This window comes from Neolamprologus brichardi, chromosome 20, assembly GCF_056152115.1.
Source record: "Neolamprologus brichardi isolate AB-2024 chromosome 20, ASM5615211v1, whole genome shotgun sequence".
Taxonomy (NCBI): Eukaryota; Metazoa; Chordata; class Actinopteri; order Cichliformes; family Cichlidae; genus Neolamprologus; species Neolamprologus brichardi.
In genome coordinates, this window is record NC_142123.1 from 29,159,534 (window position 1) to 29,179,411 (window position 19,878).

Sequence of the window (19,878 nt, forward strand, 5' to 3'; positions counted from 1 at the left end):
TTGAGCCAATAGATTCACAGTAACGACCACGTTCACGGCACTTCAACCAATCAGACGTTGTGATGCCAAAACCCACGTGGGCCCAAATTTACTGCATGTAGCGTCTGTTCAGTCACGTGTCTGTAGGTGGGTCTAAAATGGAGGTTGTTGACTGCGCTAGGTAGGCATGGTAACTACTGTTAATCACGTGGCTACCTGCGAAAACAACGGAGTTGTTTGCCAACCGCCAATGCAACTGTAAGAAAGAAGAAGAAGAAAATAACGGAGGAAATCGGGACGGTAAGCCAATTTGTCTTAGCGCATTTGCGCCGCTGTGTGTTCTTGTGGTCTTCTTTTGCGGCTCATTCAGTGAATTTTGGTCTGATCGTGGTGAAACTTGGTGTGTGGAGTCAGTGATAGCCCTGGAAACTAACCAGCCTATCTTTAGCCGGTTACAGGAAGTCTGAAGAATGTCTGGTTCGGTTTTGTTTGTTTAGCGGACTTCTGCGCATTTATGTAACTGCTCGTTTAATCACAGCTTGTTTTCGGTGTGTTTGGTGGTTGTAGAAATGGTTTATATGACCTTTTAGCTGAGATTCTGAGGTTTCTGTGGATACCACACATGTCTGGACTTATATTTCTCAACCTGCGTTATAACAGATTAAGCGTGATCTCCTCCTTAAGTGGTTAATATGGGGGGGACACCCATTTTGTTTGATTTAATTAATGTGGGGGGGCTGGTTGATCTCTGATGACCTCTTGAAATTTTTTATTAATATCTTTAAAATTATAGCAGCACAAATGACAATTTTTGCAGCACAAACGTACCACAAACGTTTGATACCACTTTTGTTGGATTTGGGTAATGGGGGGGGGGGGGGGGGGGAGCTTGTTGACCTCTGATGACCTCTAGAAATTTTTATTAATATTTTTAAAATGATTGCAGCACAAACCAGCACAAACGTTTGATACCACTTTTGTTGGATTTGAAGAAGGTGGGGGGGCCACCTTCACTCACATATGTTACGCTCAAAAAGACTGAATATAAACTGTTGAACCACAAGATGGTGCAGTGAGTCAGTGTAATGTTTAATCCAACATTGCGCAAAATAGTCAAGTTGGTGTTACCGTCTTACTTGGTTACTTTAGTAGCTCAATGAAATTCCCCAAGCAGTTTGTTGTGGTTTGTTAACTAACAACTAACAGGAATATTGGATTTGTAAAAATTACAAAATAATTCCAAGAGTACATAAAACAATTCAACGCTTTTTGGAACAGACAACAGCACTAAAGCTCTGGTAAAATACTGCCACCTTGTGGTTAAATTTTTTAATTTTTTTAGAGGGCATTTCATTGTTTCTCTGGCACAAAAGGCACATCATATCGACCCAATCGGTGTGTTAAATTCACACGAAAAGGTAAGCCACAACTATATAATATAACGTGTATAGTAATGTTTTGTTGACAAATCACTGTCCACATTGTTTTTAAGGACCATTTTCTATTCCAGTGGAGATGGAACTTGCAAAATTAGCATGGCCCATAGAGCCACATTAATATGAAAGACACCAGGTTAAAATAAACCCATCAAAGATTAAATAACTTTACATTCGTTGTTTACATTCATGATTGGCTGTTAGCACTCATCCACCTTGTAACTGCCTTTACTTTTTTTACACACTTGTGCAATTTTACTGCTCTGCAACTCTTCTATTTCAAAGAATATTAGAAATACAATGCAGTCCAGTACAAAACCACCACCTGGAGGAATCCTAATAAAAAAACACTAAACTACTACATCTGTTACACTGTAACCACAATGTAACCAAAAGTAAGAAAATGCTTTTCTGACTGCACGGAAAACGTTCTCCTTTAATCAGCAATGTAAGGTGACACCGAGCTCCAGCTGCTGTAAGCACACTGACAAAATCTGTCTTAACAAGGTGGAAAATAACATTTTACATTCAAACAGCATTTTAAAACGTGCAATTTAATTACTCTGTGTAAACTACAGAGTGCATGAATCTGCTTTTCTTGCATGCGTGGAAGCAGAAGCAGACTTGTTTTGCACACTTGCTCGCTTCAGGTCTTGCTCTCTGACAAATTCTCAACAATTCCCTCCATGTCTATCGTGGACTCATAGGGCTCGGTAACCAGCTGTGTTTGCTGCAACACTTGCGGCACAGGAAAAGTCTGCGTGGATTCGACTTCTCCCAAGTTCTGGTTAGAAATAACCTCCTCCATCACCGCATCGCTCGACTCAATCACAACCCTCACGATGCAGCCAGAGGTGAGACCTGTTGAGGATTCAGCTCCTCGGTTTGCGGACTCCTGAGTGGACCCATCACCGATCAGCGAGGCCTCCTCCGATTTGGGAGCTTCGGTCTCGACCGGACTTCCATCCACATCTTGCACAATCACATTCCTCAACTTCCTCTGCCGCGGGTTGTAGTTCTCAGTGCGCTTGTGAATTTGAATGTGACGCCGCAGATGTGCCTGAAGAGGAAATGTAAAAATGTGAGAGTTGGGTAATGACCTAACATGATGCAGTGAGGGAATGCTTCAAAAAGAACACAAAAATTATAGATATACAGTATAGTCATGTCAGTCTACAGTCAAGTTTATACAAATATCCCTGTAAGTGAAAAGTTCAGCCTCTACACATTCTTAATATGGTCGTCTCAGCCACACAGCTCCTGGCTGTGACCACAGAAGACCCACCCAAACACCTGGTGGCAGGGTCAGACATTCAGTAGAAAGTTGGCCTAAAGGGACGGGAAAGGGACTCTAAGCACCCAGTATAAATAAAGAAGGATTATGTTTAACTGTGTCTCATGCAAACTTAGTTTAGTAGAGTCCAATAATTGTAAAATGTCACACAAAAACATAAACCTGTTAGAAAGACAGATATAAAGCTTTATATAGCTGTCATAGCCAGACATAAAAAAGCCCACAAACTAGTGATTCTTGCTGAATGACATTAAAGATTAGAAGGGTCTGAATATGGGGACAGTGCGCAAATTACCATGCAAGTGATACAGACCTGAAATGATTACAAAAAATAATATAAAAGTAATTAATTTAATTACCTGGAACTTTGATGGCAACTAAAGAGATGGATTATTTTGTTCATTATATAAAAGCTTCAGTTATAAATTTTTTACCAGTTTTCATATTTATGACCAAAGAACTTTGCTTTGCACTTTTTGAAACTTGCTTTTATCTTTTTTATTTCTTTTCTAAAAAAATCTTGTTTGTATGAAATAGCAGTTATAGACCAACATCACACCACAAAGCAAACAGTCTGAATTAGGACACACTAAATTCACTCAGGCACATTCACATAAGCGTGCCCCTGAAAATTGACATTTGTGTCCACTCACTCCCTATCCACAGTAGCCCGAGTGGCTAATACATGTGCCACTCGCCTTCTTAGATTGTGGGTTTTAGTCCCATCTGGCGTGAATAGCAGATTGGTGATGAATGATGATCAAAGCGTTTGGAAAATTGGCATGGGAGACATCCTACAATAAAACCACCTCCATCAAAATTATTAATCTCTTTGTCGTTCCACTATGATTCAGTCACATTTCCTGAAGTTAAATTAGGGTTAAAACTAAAACACTCGGGTGTATAATAAATCCTGTGGTGGGCGAGATTAGGGCTCTGCAAAATGAGCTCGCTGAAGATGAAGAAACTGTGTTGGAACCAACCTGTCGAGTGAACTTGTAGCCGCAGTCTACACACTCAAACTTCCTCATGCCTTTATGACGACGCAGGTGGACGCGCAGCTGCTCCCTCGCTGAAGGAGAAAAGAACGACCAGAAAATAAAGAAGAAATCACTTCACCGGTGATTCTTTCATTAGCAGCGCTTCATTCATCAGGGCACAGGTCATGAGTAACAACAAATTTATTGTAGAATCAGCACCTGACCTTTGAAAGTTTTACCGCAGATGTGACAGCAGTGGGGGCGGCCTTCCTCGTGCTTGCTGGCCTTGTGTCGGAGAAGAGCGCCTTTCTCTGTGAAGCGCTGCTCACAGACATCACAGCCGAAGGGCCGCTCGCCGGTGTGAGTCCGGTGGTGTTTATCCAGACTGGCTGGCAGTGACATACAGAGATTAACACAAATCACAATATCTGCAGTTAAAGTGGACGTTTGCAAAGGCAGCAAAACGGCTACGTGATTGCTCTTAGAAGCACAAAGCACACCGGACCCCATCGATAGTAATGTAGGGACGTTTGGGTGGCACAGCATTACCTCAGAGCAAGTAGGGTCTTAGATTGAGATGCATGAGATCTTTCTTTTGCTTCTTTTAGGCAAATTCCTGATTCTAAATTTGTCACAGGGGTGGATACAAGGTGAATAAAGCGCTTATGTGCAGAGAATATGGCTGTTACCTTGTGTCCTAAAGGTTTTCCCGCAGAGGTGACACTGGTATGGCCTCTCGCCACTGTGTATACGCAGATGCATGTTGAGGTTGTTCTTTTGGGAGAAGGCGTGGCCACACGAGTTACAGACAAAAGGGCGCTCATTTCTGTGAGCAAGAACAAAACAGACTTAAAATAGTTTTCATTAAAACTTTAAGTCTTTTACACTCTTATTCATCCTCAAGAGGAAATTCACAGAAGACATGCTCTCCAACCTGTGGATAGCTTTGATATGCATCTGCAGGCCGTTTCTACTAGATGCCCGATGGCCACACTCCTCGCACACAAACGGCTTTTCTCCACGATGTTTGGCGGCTTCGTGCACGCGCAGCTCCGCGCGAGTTAAGAAGGTTTTGGGACACTGGGAACACTAGAAACACAGCAACACAATCAAAACATAAATCCCCAAAATTTGGGTTAAAGTGAGTTTGAAATGGCATACTGAAGGTGCTGCTGACTGTAGGTACTTACTGCATGTGGTTTGGGGTAACCGTGCACCTTCATCATATGAACTGTCAAGTTTTTCTTGTACATAAATTGTTCAGGACACGTTGAACACTGCAAAATGTGATGAAGACATTCTTCATATTCACTTCAGGTTTGTGACATACTCAGTTATGCTTTTTGTTAGGTGTATGCTGTACCTTGTGGGGCATTTCTCCTGTGTGGGTGACAGTATGCAATCGTAGCGCTTCTTTTGAGTTAAATGTAGTAGAACAAATGAGGCAGGTGTACGTCTGGAATTATAAAAGTAAAAACACTGAGGATTCTTCATAGTGAGGGTTGGAGAAAGCGTGAAAAGGTGATTTTCTTTACTCACCAGCGCACTAGCACAGTTTCTCATCTCGTGTATCAAAAGGTTCTCCTTCCTGTAGTACCGTTTTCCACATTTAAGACAACCGAAGGGCTTCTCCCCTGTGTGCCTCCTGTGGAGATGAGACATTAGTTTACTCTTTTAAGAGCATTTGGAAAGAAAACAAAAGGTGACACCCTGTACCTGTTGTGAACCTTGAGGTAGTATTTGCTCTTGAAGGCTTTGAAGCAGATGGGACACTGCACGGAGGCCTTCTTAGACTCGTCCTCCATCGCCTGACTATTCTTGTTTTTGTTTTGACTCTGGGCCTTGCATTTCTGTCCAGTCGCCGTAGACGAGGATGTAGTTGAGGAAGCGGGCTTAGTAGCAGGCACATACTCCTCATCTGTGTCTTCGGGAATCTCCTCCGGAATACTCACGTCATCATTATCGTCTTCTGCTTCCACTCCCCCACTTACCTGGTTAATAACATTGTCGTTAATCTGCAGCTCTGTTGCCTGCAAGACAGGTGTAATAAAAACCCCTATATTCCTCTTTAAAAACACACTCATTATTATCCGCACAAATGCCCCGTCGTTGAAATATTTTTTCATACTTATGTTATTGTATTCTACCTCAGTTTCGCCAGCTAGCTGATCTGAGTTTTGGTTTTCCTCAACAACTGCATCACCAACTTCTTTCTCCACAGGAAGAGGCGGGGCCAACTCGTTTTCAGTTGTAGGGCTCTCATCGATAGTCACAAGTCGCCTGGAGCCCTTCACTACCCGGCCAGAGCGTGTGGTGGTTGCTGTAGTAGTGGCAGCAGCGGTAAAACTGGCTGCAGCAGTATCAATGGTGGGCTCGTATTTCGTGATGTCTGAGGCAGACTTTCTAGGTCTACCTCTTTTACGCTTGACAGGCACAGGCTCCTTAGAGGTCTCCTTGAACTGCTGACAGCGTGTGAGTGCCTCCGGTACGCACAGGCTGGCTGCTGCCTGCTGGACTCTGTCCAGGTTGTGAGGATCCAACTTCAGCTCTCCGGTGTAGACAAAGTTTAGGAGCAGCTCCAAGCCATCACTGGGGCATCCCTGCAGGCAGAACTCTGTTGAGGAAGGCACGTTTGACTGCTGGAGGAGTTCAGTGAAGCAGGCGAGGATGTTGCGATGAGCAAGGAACACTACCCCGTCTCCCACATTCAATGATGCATCACAAAACCTGCCCGCTGCCCTCTGCTGGTTCAGGGCAGACAGGACACGTTGCGCATGGTTGCTCTCTGCTGCTGACATGCCTCCTGCTTCACTGTAGATGGCTGGTAAATTAGACGCATCAAACAAAGCGTGTGGTTTAGACAAATTATCAGCAGAGCACCTAGTCAAAAAATCCACATGTCACTCTAAACGTGCTTTACAGGATTTTAAACTGATGGTATTTTACCTGATTCCATGTTATCATTTATATTAGTGCCAGTAGTGAAAGATAAAACTGGGAAGATTTCTGGTATTGATAATTAGAGACCAACTGCCTTGGCAAATGTATTCTGTAAAGTGTTTGAACACAGATTTCAAAAGCATATAACAACAACTGATAATCAAGTTGGTTTTAAGAGTAATACTGTTCTATACATAAATATATATACAAATATGGGGACAGAACACATCAGTTTTATGTGCTTTTTAGATGTGCCCAAAGCATTTGACAAAGTGAACCATCAGCTGTTTGTTAAATTGCAAAGCAGAGCGGTCGTTGCATATGTAATTAGGATTTTTGGTATTCACATCAAACTATGCAAGCTAAGTGGGGTACAGAGATATCTGAACCTTTTTCTGTATCTATCGGCTCTTTCGTGTCATAATTGAAAACTGAAAACTACTTAAGAAATGTCAAGAAAGCTGCCTATGAGAGTTCCAGCTATGTTATAGAACAGAACTGTAAAAACTCTGTTTTTGCCTTATAGCCTGGATTTCCTCATTCAATAACCCTTAGCATATTTTTCTCATTTTCATAGCAAAATTTAAAGGAGCGGTAACCTAAGACTTTTGCACAGTACTGTATTTGCACTGACTGAAGAATCAAGTGTGGGTGTGAGGTCAAAAAAAGACATTTGAATGTGTAACCGGGTCATAAATTACATATTGTTATAATTACACAAAATGTGTTCAAAACCTCACACCGTTACCTTTATACCTGACTTTTAGGACCTCCAAGCCTGTAGTTAACTTCATTATCAGTTTTAGCCCCTCCTCATCCTTTTCTTCTTCTTTGGTGCAACCCTATAAATTTGGGGTGCCACTTTGGCCTCTCCCCTTTTCTATAATTCCCCTGTGGTAGAGGTTGGTGTCATTAATTTTCCAACACTAATTACATCTTTATCCACCCTGATGTTTCTGATTGTGGTTTAGTCCATTATTGTCATCTTTACCCCTGTCTTTACTAGATGCTATGAATATGTGGTACATATGCAGGGCTCGCAAAATTGCTAGCCCGACGTCCCGGGGGTAGCGATTTTTCCAGTCGGGCTACCAAAATCTATCTCTGTCTTTGTTACTGAGTTACTGAGACCAGTAATTTTAAGAAAGGCCCCCATTAGAACCCATAAGAAATGCATTATTGCTCAGTCTGCAATATCTTTCCCAGAACAAACACCAATTGCAAATAACATACTAAAAATAAACCTGAAAAATCTGTTTATAACAGCGTACTATGTTGCAAAGAGTGAACTACCACTGGCAAAATTTAGCAGTCTTTGCAAACTTCAAAAAGCAAATGGTCTAGATCTTGGTTCCACTTGCCTCTTACCCGTGACTTCAGTGGAAATTTCAAATTCAGGATCTGACACAGACTGATTCATGTTCTACATAGTTAATAGAAATGCCTGTTCAATTAGAACCAAGTATTTGAGTTGATGATTGTAATTTTTATACAATGTTGTAATTTGTGTTTCAACAATTTTTTGATTAATGCTTTGTTTCCGTTACAATATTATACTTTAATGTATAATATTGTAAAGGAAACAAAACAGGAAACAATCTGTGCCACATATGTGTACAGGCACCGTTAATGCTAGCATGAACAGATAATTCTTGCTAGCTTGGAAAGTTTACCTGGTTGATTCATCCTACTTTACCAACCATCCATTGTTTCTACGCATGCGCACAACCCATTGTGAATATTTGTTATGGTTAGGTTTAGTCAGAAGTCACCGTCAAATTATAATACGGGTAGGACCATTTGCCAAAGTAGGATGGTTTCTAAGAACACCGGCTACAAACGCAGGTATCTCACCAAAAGGAATTCTAATGAATAAAATATTTTAAACCATTAAAAACAGTATTTAAAAAGGCTTTAAGTAGCATTTTTATGCAACAATCACACTGAGGAATTACAAGACGAGACTGACATATGTACTATACAGCAGGATGTGTTCGACTGTCTGACTTCAAAATGCTCGATTATATCATATCTTCAACAAATACTATCAACTTTTTTCAATCAGCTCAATTTAAACGATTAAAATCCCAAAGATGCTGAGATAATAAACGTATACATCAAGCAGAAGCAACAAATATAATATAATGCTTACCAAATAAAACTATCTTTGGTGTTTTACGGCAGAAAAAAACCCTCCAATCATTAATAATCATAATTACTAGAGGTTTGTATGTTAACATTACTGATAGTATTATTATTTAATGCAAAGATTTTTTTTTTAATTTATTCATTGTTTAGGTTTTCTTGCAGAAATAACAAAATGTATATGTTGGTTCCAGCTCTTTAGATGTGAGGATTTTTGCAGCTTTTATTTACCTTATATGAGAAGAGACAGGACACAATTAGTTTATGAAAGGTAAGATAAAACAAGCTGCTTGTGTTTGATTTAAGGAAAATGGGGTGAACACGTTGCACCTTTTTAATCCATTTTAGGAGAAAACAACAAAAAAAAAGTTAAACAATTACAAAAAATCTTAAAACTAATAGCAGTAAGTATTTGTGTGCACTAGTTTTATTTTTAATACTACAAGTACATTTTCCTGATTATACTCTTTACATTGATTTTACTTGCTGAATTTGTATTTTTTATTAAGTTAAATATCTAAAGGTATTTAAAAAATAAATTAATAAAACCCTCCAACACAGTGTAAAATATACAGGGTGGTCAGAAACTTGTAAATAACTCATGAAAGAATAAAGTTAAGTTGAAACCAAGCACATCATTGTTTTTCTTGTGACATTACCAATAAGTTTGATGTGTCACATGTGTCACAAGTTGTATCCAAGATGGCCGACTTCTAAATGGCCACCATGGTCACCACCCATCTTGAGGAGTTTGCCCCCTCACATATACTAATGTGCCACAAACAGGACTTTAATATCACCAACCATTCCCATGTTATTACGGTGTATCCATATAAATGGCCCACCCTGTACTTTAAAGTATGTACTGAGCATTGCTCTTAATATTAGATGGACAAATTAAATAATTATTAGATTTAAATTATTGTCCTTATATTTACAAAATGTATTGAGCTTCCTTTAAAATAAAGTCTAAACATACCCTAGTGCATTTTCAGTGTCCATATTCGAAAAAGCATTCGTGAAATAATTGCAAACTCTCACCCACTTTGCACTTCCACGTTTAGTTCCTAGCACATATCTTTAAAGACGCTCCCTTAGCGCGCTGTCCAGCAGACAGCTTCAGCTCGCGTTTGAATTTTCGATTAAAAACTCAGTAAACACGACGGGCCTCTCTGTAACCTGCACACGATCCGGGCGTAACATGAGCCAGAGTGATAAAACAGAAAAACCTAGCTTCGTGCACCTTGTTTTCGTTTCTTGTAGGCCCCTAAAAAGTGCGAAGTGAACAGGATGTGACGCTGTTTATGCGACCGCACTCCGGGAATGTTTTATCGTACAATATTAAAATGTTAACGATTAGATGAGTCAAAATCTGAGACTAACCATATTCTTACTCGTGGCTCCATTTGTCTGTAATATTATCGACGTATTGGGGAAAAAAACTAAAAAAGTAAATTAAGTTGTTAGACGCTTCTTTTAGCAGATAATAACACTTCGGGTAAAGTCATAGTTGACCATCCGGACTCAGCGTCTGTCTGCGGCTCACACATGTAAGTATTAGCCTGTTAGCACCGTTGCAATAACAAGTGACCAGCTCTTTAGTGTCTCTTAAGATAATTATAAACATTACTTGTGCATGTTCGCAGCCAAGGCACAGGGATTATAACTACAGCTTTGTGCCATCTGTTTTAAAGCAGTGTTTTCTCGGGAAGCAACAACGTTAGCTAGCAGCTAATGCTAGTTTTTGAGGCGGTGTTAGGTGAAGTTGGTCTTGATAACTTCAACCCAAGTTTAAAATTGAGGTTGCATTCTTGTCATACTGCGTGAAGGTGATTTTATTCATTGCTCTGTTCACATTTTGAGAGATTGTGGAAAACCGACATATTTGGCTTTAGTTTTCATTTATATTGAGCTGTGGCTGGAAAAGAAAGCTAGCTCTGGCTAACGGATATGTTAAAACAAGACTATAAACAGGATTATTTAATCTAAGAGAAGATGTACTGTATTCATCACAAACGTGGAGTAGTTCCTGTGTTACAGTAGCTGAAACAGTAAACACAATTTTTAAAAGAATTACGTAAACAAAGAGTAACCCGAAGTGGTGCAGCTGTGTTCATGGGCTTTTGAGCCTGCATGTGAGTTTTTGTAAGTGGCCTTCAATGTTTGTTTAGTATGGTTTTCTGGTCTATGGAATAAATGCTGTAAACCTGCATATGAAACTGAGCCTGCATGACATGTGTTGATGTAAATTTCTATGCCTTGTCATTTTAAAATAAAAATAAACATAATAAAAACAGTCTTACTGTCTTATTAAGACTCTAAGAGTCTTATAAAATGACTCCAAGAGGTGAAAAATACTCAAGTTAGATTAAATGTAAAAAAAAAAATAAAAATCAAACCCCAATATCGCCTACAACATTGGGAAAAAATGTCCCTTAGGAATAACACATGCAAAAACTTGTGTTGTCGGCTTGAGTAGATTCGTTTAAGATAAGATAACCTTTATTAGTCCCACATGTGGGAGACGCAGCCTACCACTGAAGGAGCTGCTCAGTGCTGTGAGTCTCCTGCATGGCGTGGGAGATGTTGTCCAGCAGGGATGGCAGCTTAGCCACCATTCTCCTTTCACTCACCAGGTCCTCTGCGTGTGTTGTGATCAGCTGACCTGCACCACTGCTCCTCTGACATTTGCTGCTCTTTGTGGATTTAACTGAACTCAATAAGATATGAGCAGACAAGTTAGCTTAAGCATAAACTGTCTGCTACCTGTGATGGAAGTTAACACTGATGTTTAACACCATAGAGGGAACTTGACTGCAACAGTTTCAACGCACAAATAACCAGGCATCGGGATAGATGAACACTTATTAAAAATAACTGAAGATTATTATAATAATGATCATATTATTACAATAAAAATCTCTGTGCAAAGGTTAAATGCCATGAAATAAAGTTGCTCTTTAAGTAAACTAGATGGGTTCCACAGAACTAAACTAATAATTGCTTGAGTGTAAATGTAAATTGTAAATTGTTTCCATTCTTAATTCTTAAGTTGATGAAGTGCATCCTTTTCTTTGCAGGTTCACCTTTTCATTTTTCTTTTACCTGATTGACTGCTGACAATCATGAAAGTGAACAAACACGCAGAGGTAAAACATAAATCTCACAAGTGGAAAGATGCGAAGGGAAAACGGTGCAGACCTCCTGTCAGTTTCTCTAATGTAAACTCTAGCCCTGTGGTGATCAGCATGGTGAAGGAGCACCAGGAGTCTTTAAGGAAAAAACCATCTGTCAAGAGGCTGAAAAATAAAGTGAAGTCTGTCTCTAACCACAAGAATGGCTCTTCTGAGTCTGGAATTAAGAAGACACATCCTCAGGCTAATGGAAGCTCAGTGTTTACCATGGACAATGACTCAGATGACTCACAGGACTGGAAGGAGTATTCACAGTCAGTGCATGGGAATGGTATGGAAACCTCAGATAACACCGAGGATGTCCGGAGAGGTAGATTGGAGGGAGAGGCTCTGCATCACTGTGCGCAGAGAGACGATCGAGAGAACCGCACAGTACTTGTCATGCAGAAGGATCAGGTATGCGTCAGTTGATTTTTAGTTGGACATGTAGATGTTTAATCTGATGTCAATTAATTTCTGTGATTAAACATGTCTTAACTGCAGACGCTGTGTTTCCGCGGGAAGTGCCTTCTGACCTGTCTTTATGGTCGTGTAGAAGTTATGGGATTTACCATCGAAGAGGGTCAGCAGTCATATTCGCTTTTCTCCCCAGCATCACATTGTCCACTGAGTATTAGAGGATTAGAAAGCATCAGAGCGTTGGAAAGTAGAAACGAGGCATCGCACATCCTCCAAAAGTATCTTCCACAAGGTGAGCAGCACACTTTTTCTTTTATGTTTGAAGTTAGGCATTTGTATTGGTTTTTCCAGTTAAAATATAGCACTAGGAAGTCTGATTGGTTAGATTTCATATTATATAGGCAAAAAATACTGTGAATTCTACTTAGCTGGACCTTATTTCTCTTTGCAAAGTCTGGATTATTTTTAAGCTAATAATTATATGACAATAATTATAATTTCTTTACCCCACCTGTTGCACTGCAATGCATGTTCGTAGACTGTCTTAGGTGAAATGTAAACGATAGAAAATTAGCTAAAGGGTGTCCTGTGAAGCATTTCTAAAAAAGTAGTCATCAACTTTCTCCATTAGCCCAGGCTTTCTGCTTCAGTTTCTGTGCACACTCACACTAAAAGGATGTTTACTCTTGAGTGCTTATTGTTTGAGTCATAAATATGAGACAAACTAGTGATGAAGATGTGTGAAAACTCTAAAACTGTAGTTTGTGCAGCTATAACGTTATATAACCCCATAACACAACAACAGTCACCTCAAGGCCCTTTATATTGCAAGGTAAAGCCCCTACAATAAAAGAGAGAAATCCTTAACAAGCAGATAACCCTCCTATGAGCAAGCACTTGGTGACAGTGGAAAAGAAAACTCCTCTTTAAGAAGAAGAAACAAGCAGAATCAGGCTCAGCGTAGGGCAGCCATCTGCCATGACCGGTTGGTTAATAGGGGAAGAAGACCGTATAAAAGACATGCTATGGGAGAGAGCCATAGATTAATAATAACTAATGATTAAATGCAAAGTGGTGTATACAAACATGGCGACTAAACTGTAAATAAATTGTAACAATTGTGACATGTACACATATGATTCAAACAGAAACTGTGATGATTCTGATTTAATCTGAGCATCTTTTTCTGCATTATTTTCTGTGAAAGGAAGTTTTAATAAAGGCATATGTATCATAAAACACAGAGACTGATATAGCTCTATCAGTTAAATGCTGAATATATAGTATTAGAACGTGTTTTTCTGACTTTTAATTGCTATGAATATGCATTTTTAACAGCATCACGAAAGAAGCTGTTAAAAAGCATAACGACAAATTCTTCCATCATCCTGCTGGAGCCCATCGAGACGCCTATGACACGGTTTCTTTCCAGCTTTCCAGATCTCAGCGAATTGTTCAACCTCCCAATGGTAAGGTGGCAGATATGTTCACACTTGGGTATAGTCAGCAAAGCAGACAAATTTCAACATAATTTACATGCAGAATCTGAAAAGCTTCTCCTGCTTGTTTGTAGACTGAACTCATGTCAGCTGTTCTCGACACTCCACTCAACGGTTTGGGTATGATTCCTCTCGACAGCTACGTTGAAGGGCTGAAAATGTCGAAGAGCTACAGACATGCTCTTAACACATTAGTCAGTGTGTGCAAAGGTAACCCACTTTTAGATGTGCCAAATTATACACGAGTCACTTTTATGCTACAAGGCTAAATTTATACCCTTTTTGTAACCCTTACACACACACGCACACATAGAACAGTACTGAATCAAGTTCATTGTATCATAATCATTTAAAATTCTTTGGGTTTTATTATTTAAAATTAAGTAAAATAAAACATCAGAATGAAATTATTGCTTTCCATTAAGAAAAGTACATATTAAATATTTAGCACAGGTTTAGAGACTCGTTTGGTCATTAAGTGGCCGTCTGTTGTGCTTTTTGCTTTATTTTGTTTTTTGTTTGGGTATTTATTTCATAAAGTATCATGTTAGCTCTTCTAAAGAGTTTTAATTCTGGATGAATAATTGTTCTGTCATGTTTTGGGGTGACTGTAGCTCAGGTAGTAAAGCAGGTCACCTACTAACCAAGTATCCTTAGATACTAACCCCATGTTTCTCTCCGATGCATCCATCAGAGTATGAATGTGTGTGAATGTTCGATAGGAAACAGTGTAGAAGAAAGTGCGTGTGCGACTGTGTGAAGTTGTGCAAAGCGCTTTTAGTGCTCAGGATAGAAAAGCACTCTGTAAGAACCGCTCCATTTACTAGTTCAAAACAAGGAGGTTTAGTTATCAGTGCTCCTAAAAGAGTTTATATAAGAACTTAACAGATACCAAATGTAACTTAATGACTTCAGTAGAAAGTGTTTCACACTCTGAGGGCTTTAACAGTAAGTTGGTCAGTAGCTGAGAATTACCAGTCACAGTTATTGTGTTGGTTTAACAGTGATCAGCAGAAAAACAGAATATAATAGTCAGTGTAAGTTTTGCTCTTCACTCTTAGTAGGAGTGCTGCAGAATTGTTTTGTAACTGAATCGAACCACAGACGTTTATGTGATAAGAACATACCAAAACAAAATGCTCACTTTGGTTGCTTTCATGAAAACCTGACATGTTATTCATTGACAGGAGACATAGATGGCTGTCCTGTTATCCTGGTGTGCGGGACCAAGAATGTTGGAAAGTCAACATTTATTCGTGTGCTCATTAACACCTTGCTGAATTAGTAAGTTTCTCACTAACTACAGGTTTTTTTTTGTCCTGTTCTGGTCCTCTGTCTTTATTGTAATGTTTAGTTTGCTTTGGTTCACATTTACACAAGGGTCTTTACAGCCTACAAACATCTCTGTGGGTCATTTAAAGTGCAGACTAACGATATGTTTTGTTTTCCTTCAGCACTGCTAGTGTCGAATATTTGGAAGGTGACCTCGGTCAAACAGAATTCACCCCTGCTGGTTGCCTGTCTCTCCTCACTGTCAGAGAACCCCTTTTAGGTATGTTTCAATCCTCATTATATGTTCAAAATCTTTACATCTTTACAACTGGGGCTAAATTATTAACAACAATGTGTTGGAAGAGCCATTCCTTGGTTACCTTAGATTAAAGATTGGAAACTGACACAGCCAGTCCACCTGTGTCTAGGAGTAAAAGTGTTAGCCTTTCAGCTTCTTTTAAACCTATGTAACATGTGAGAATCGTGTGATTCGAAATGCGATGTCAAAATTGTTATTTTATGGTGGGTTTTGTGTAGAATTATGCCTCTATAGTTCAATTCAGTTTTATTTACATAGTGCCAAATAAACAGTCGCCTCAAGGCGCTTTATATTGTAAGGTAGACCCTACAATAATACATACAGCGAAAAACCCAACAATCATATGATCCCCTATGAGTAGGCACTTTGGTGACAATGGGAAGAAAAAACTCCCTTTTAACAGGAAGAAACCTCAGGCTCTATATTGTTTTCTTCATTTCTGACTCCTACTTGATTAGTAAGAGTGGGTTAAAAGACGTATAATGATCTGCTCTGCAGGTCCTCCTTTCACACATCAGCAGACTCCAGACCACATGATCTACTACGGTCAGTCATCATGCAACTCAGACCTGGATCGATATGTGGAATCTCTTAAATCCTTATGGTGCAGAAGATCCCAGACCAGAGAGGCTCCGATTATTATCAACACCATGGGCTGGGTCAAAGGTCAGTGTGAGCTGCCTTCTGTGACATCAGTGAAACAATGTAGGAGAATTTAAATACACTAATAATAAAAAATGTTTCTGAATGTGTGTCTGTTCACAGGATTTGGATTCAAGCTGCTGGTTGACATGATCCGCTTCTTCCCAGTTTCCCATGTCGTCCAGCTCAGTCACAGTGGTGTCAATCAGTGCCCCGCCCTCACTCCAGACTTTCTGAGAACGGCAAATGGCTTTCAGACTCACCCACCCGCCCAGACCGCTCTGGATGAGTTTACAGAAAGCCACAGCCCCCCAAGAATCTACAGTCACATTAGTATACAAGCAGAGTTTCAAGGAGTTGGGAGTCAAGGAACAGCGTAAGTACACCACTGCACCACCATTATTAATATACTGGTGTAAAAACATTATTCCAGACTCTTGGCTACATCTCATATCGCTGCATTTGACAGGAAACACCAGCGTAGTAATGAGCAGAGAAATCTGTCTCTCCTGGCCTATCTGAGTCAGCTGCAGTGTCCCGACCCTGGACCAGTCAGACCTCTGCACAGCCTCACACCATACCAGGTACACAAGACTCTCTGATCACAGTCTGTACATATATGAATACAATTCATGACATTTAAATCAGGGAGAAATGGCTGTCTATGCTCCCGTTTTGGTTTAAACCTCCTTAAACTGCAAACTGTTGTTTTTAAAGATGTTTTTATATTTATTAAGCAACCACTTAACAATTTTCTTGCTAAACCCACAGGTTCCACACACAGCGATTGCGTTAGGTGTTACCCACTGCGACGTGGTGCCCTCGCACGTGTTTCATGCTTCCAGTGGGAGTCTGGTAGGACTCTGCTGCCTGGCAGAAAAAGTAGCAAGCAAGGGAGGTCCAGTCTTTCTTTCCCAGGCACCCATCTGTCCATGTGTGGGATTTGGTAAGTGTCCTTTCTGAGTTATTGTGCTGACTTTGGCTTTACTTCCTCATTGATTGAAACATTTTTATCAAGTTAAAAATGTATGTTGCTGATATCTTTTTTTTTTAAAAAGCTCAAGTTTTTCAGTTTATTGAAGCTTTCTTTCTTTAACTGTAGTAACTGGTCAGAAAAATAAGATTATATTTAATCTGGGGGGGGGGCTGAAAGGGCTGAAGAGTTGAAAATGTTTTGTAGATTATGCAGTGAAGACTTTATTCCATAAACTGAAGTTTCAGCACCAGATTCAATTCTTAAGATCGGGAATAAAGAAACACATTTATTAGATGTAATAGATAAGAGCACCCAAATCCATTTGACAATTTGAGAATTAAAGAGTCGTTATATTTACTTGATACTGTCTTCCAGGGCTCCTCCGAGGTATTGACATGGCACGGGGTCTGTACTTCCTGCTGACGCCTGTAGATCCGTCAGTTCTTCGTAAAGTCAACTGTCTCCTCTTGGGAGCAATTTCAATGCCTTCCTGTATCTTCACAACACAGGTTAGATCCTTTTTCATGTTTTTCATTTTGTTTTCATGTTATGAAAAATGTTTTCAGTTGCTGAAAAGTCACTTCAGACTGTTCTACTTTAAAGCCATGTTGTTATAATAGATGCAGTTAATGAGCATTGTGTTGTTGGAACATGCAGGCCCCCCCACCTTAAAATTATATCATCTGAAAGGGCTCATGTGTTGCTCTAAAACCTGTATGGACCTTGCAGCACTGGTGTTGCCTTCCCAGATGTGCAGGCTGTTTCATCTCTAGGCACAAGTGCACCTCTATAGCATTAGAGATGAAGGCTCTTTAAGGGAGCACTGATAACACCCCAGGTGGTACCTGAGGACTTGGCATTCATGTTTTCCCCCCTCCAAAAAAGACAAAATTTGGTTCATCTGACGCACTTTTCCATTAGTCCATTTTAAATGAGAGAAGATGGTGACATTGATCGATCACGTTCACATATGGCTTCTTCTTTGCATAATGGAGCTTTAACCTGGATGGCACAGTGAACTGTGTTCACATACAGTGATTCCTAGAAGTGTCCAAGCCCACGTAGTGATTTCCTCGACAGAATTATGTCTTCCTTTTTTATTTAATGCACTGCTTCCTGAGGGTCCGACTATCACAGGCATGTAGATGATGAGATGTTTTACGTCTTTACAGTTTTGCTCCAGCTGTTTCTTTTTTTAGTGTTACTTACTTTTCATCCGTCCCAGTAAGGCTGCTCGATTATGGCAAAAATGATAATCACGATTATTTTCACTGAAATTGAGATCTCGATTATTTGACGATATTTATTTAACAATAACAATGTATTGAATAATGACTTTAAAGATTGTCAAAAATAATATAAAATAGTGTGCAAATACTGATAACAGTGCAAATGTTTGCAATATAAAAAATAAATGAAAAATGTAAACATCTATGTTTAGTGAACTTTGCAGTGTTGCTCTGTGGTGCAGCTATGACACCGTAGCAAAGTTTACACACTATGTCTACTTGATCCACGTCTGACTCCACGAACCCATAATGTTTCCACACCACTGAAGTTTTTTTTACCTCTTTTCAACCAACGGCAGTCACTCTCCTCTCCAAATAACTTCTGCTTAGCTTTCCGAGCTTCCCTCAGGTCCTCTTAATCAGCGGTCCCCAACCCCCAGGCCTCGGACCGGTACCGGTCCGTGAGTCGTTTGGTACCGGGCCGTGGGAGTTGAGGCTCAGGTGTGAAATGTATACTTTTCAGGGTTTTTATCGGTTTTCAGTGTTATTTTGTTTTGTTTTTTATCATTTACTCGGTTTTCCTTGGTCTTTTCACAAAGTGTGTTATGAATAAATTTTCTTTTTTTCGGTACTAGTTTTATTTTGTTGTATTTATCCGCGACACCTTAAAGGCCGGTCCATGAAAATATTGTCGGGCATAAACCGGTCCGTGGCGCAAAAAAGGTTGGGGACCGCTGCTCTTAATTGTTGTGACACGTGTTCGAAATGCAGAGAGGTGCGCTCGATTTGCCACACGGAGCAGCGCGAGAGTAAAGCACGAGGGAGGGGCTAATAATCGGCTCAGTCATTTTTAATGATCGTTGAAAGCCCAGATCGTAATCGTGATTAAAATTCGATTAATTGAGCAGCCCTACGTCCCAGTTTCTTTTGAGATCAGTTGCTGCCATTAAATTTAAAAATCAGATTTAAAAAACAGTTTTTCATCAAATAGTAAAATATATCAAGTTAAGTTCTCAGATCTGGAGTTGTGTATAACTATATCTAAAGATGACATTACTGTTCTATTGTGACGTGTAGTGTCTTTGTTTCTATTTCAGCCGGGCATTGATGGGGAGATGCCCTATATTACTACAGACTACAGTTTTGATCTCACTGGAGCAGGAAAGCTGCGAGTCTTCAAGGGAATGATGAGGCCCAGTCAAGTGGGGATGCAGTGACATTTCTGCAGCATTTTATTGCCCTTTACATTTCCCCATCAGTCAGCGCTGGCCTTTGAATGTACAGAACTGAGGTTGAGGTGGGACACTTCTTACTTTTGTTTTAAGGTTCATACTCTGACCTTACTGGAGTTCTTTTTTTGAGAGCCCTCGCCATATCTTGGAACCTGAAACTGTATGTTTGTTTGATGCTGTGAAGGCGCTTAGGTGTTTTCTCTCACATGGACAGTAAAATAACACGACACGTTATAGTCAAAGCTTTTGTTTGATGGTTCTTTTTCTTCTTTTTTTTTGTTTTTTGTGGATGACATTCCAAATCTTAAATGCCTGCCAGATAATAAACGTGAAGCAAGTTTG

At 39.9% G+C, this 19,878-nt stretch overlaps 2 protein-coding genes across 6 annotated transcripts; one reads left to right on the plus strand and one right to left on the minus strand.

Moving 5' to 3' along the window:
• The first annotated feature begins 166 nt into the window (after positions 1-166).
• On the plus strand, positions 167-19,878 carry nol9 (nucleolar protein 9). Of its 3 annotated transcripts, XM_087833555.1 has the most exons (14): positions 188-279; positions 2,123-2,269; positions 11,855-12,364; positions 12,452-12,659; positions 13,706-13,836; positions 13,941-14,076; positions 15,054-15,150; positions 15,321-15,418; positions 15,956-16,123; positions 16,223-16,475; positions 16,569-16,683; positions 16,871-17,045; positions 17,451-17,584; positions 19,402-19,878. In XM_087833555.1, exons 3-14 carry the CDS (start codon positions 11,900-11,902, stop codon positions 19,519-19,521), a joined length of 2,100 nt encoding a protein of 699 aa, XP_087689681.1. In that variant the 5' UTR covers positions 188-279; positions 2,123-2,269; positions 11,855-11,899; the 3' UTR covers positions 19,522-19,878. The 3 variants fall into 3 exon arrangements, with proteins under 3 accessions (XP_087689679.1, XP_087689681.1, XP_087689680.1); XM_087833553.1 differs by lacking the exon at positions 2,123-2,269 and having other exon boundaries at positions 167-279; XM_087833554.1 differs by lacking the exons at positions 188-279; positions 2,123-2,269 and adding an exon at positions 10,087-10,324.
• On the minus strand, positions 1,053-10,055 carry zbtb48 (zinc finger and BTB domain containing 48). 3 transcript variants are annotated; one of them, XM_087833550.1, is made up of 11 exons: positions 9,820-10,055; positions 5,837-6,510; positions 5,406-5,719; positions 5,229-5,334; positions 5,053-5,145; positions 4,880-4,966; positions 4,624-4,778; positions 4,379-4,515; positions 3,914-4,078; positions 3,693-3,781; positions 1,053-2,475 (listed from the first exon to the last, which is right to left on the minus strand). In XM_087833550.1, the coding sequence occupies exons 2-11, from the start codon at positions 6,485-6,487 to the stop codon at positions 2,062-2,064; spliced, it is 2,211 nt and encodes a 736-aa protein (XP_087689676.1). In that variant the 5' UTR covers positions 6,488-6,510; positions 9,820-10,055; the 3' UTR covers positions 1,053-2,061. The 3 variants fall into 3 exon arrangements, with proteins under 3 accessions (XP_087689676.1, XP_087689677.1, XP_087689678.1); XM_087833551.1 differs by having other exon boundaries at positions 9,816-10,055; XM_087833552.1 differs by having other exon boundaries at positions 10,018-10,036.

Bases quoted from the DNA above. Each gene is read 5' to 3' on its own strand.
- nol9 (XM_087833553.1), top strand. From the start codon at position 11,900: ATGAAAGTGAACAAACACGCAGAGGTAAAACATAAATCTCACAAGTGG. The intron at 16,476-16,568 runs GTAAGTACACCA...TGCATTTGACAG, and splicing joins GTTGGGAGTCAAGGAACAGC to GAAACACCAGCGTAGTAATG. The intron at 17,046-17,450 runs GTAAGTGTCCTT...ACTGTCTTCCAG, and splicing joins CTGTCCATGTGTGGGATTTG to GGCTCCTCCGAGGTATTGAC.
- zbtb48 (XM_087833550.1), bottom strand. From the start codon at position 6,487: ATGTCAGCAGCAGAGAGCAACCATGCGCAACGTGTCCTGTCTGCCCTG. The intron at 4,079-4,378 runs GTAACAGCCATA...TGTCACTGCCAG, and splicing joins GAAAACCTTTAGGACACAAG to CCAGTCTGGATAAACACCAC. The intron at 3,782-3,913 runs GTCAGGTGCTGA...TTTCTCCTTCAG, and splicing joins CTGCGGTAAAACTTTCAAAG to CGAGGGAGCAGCTGCGCGTC.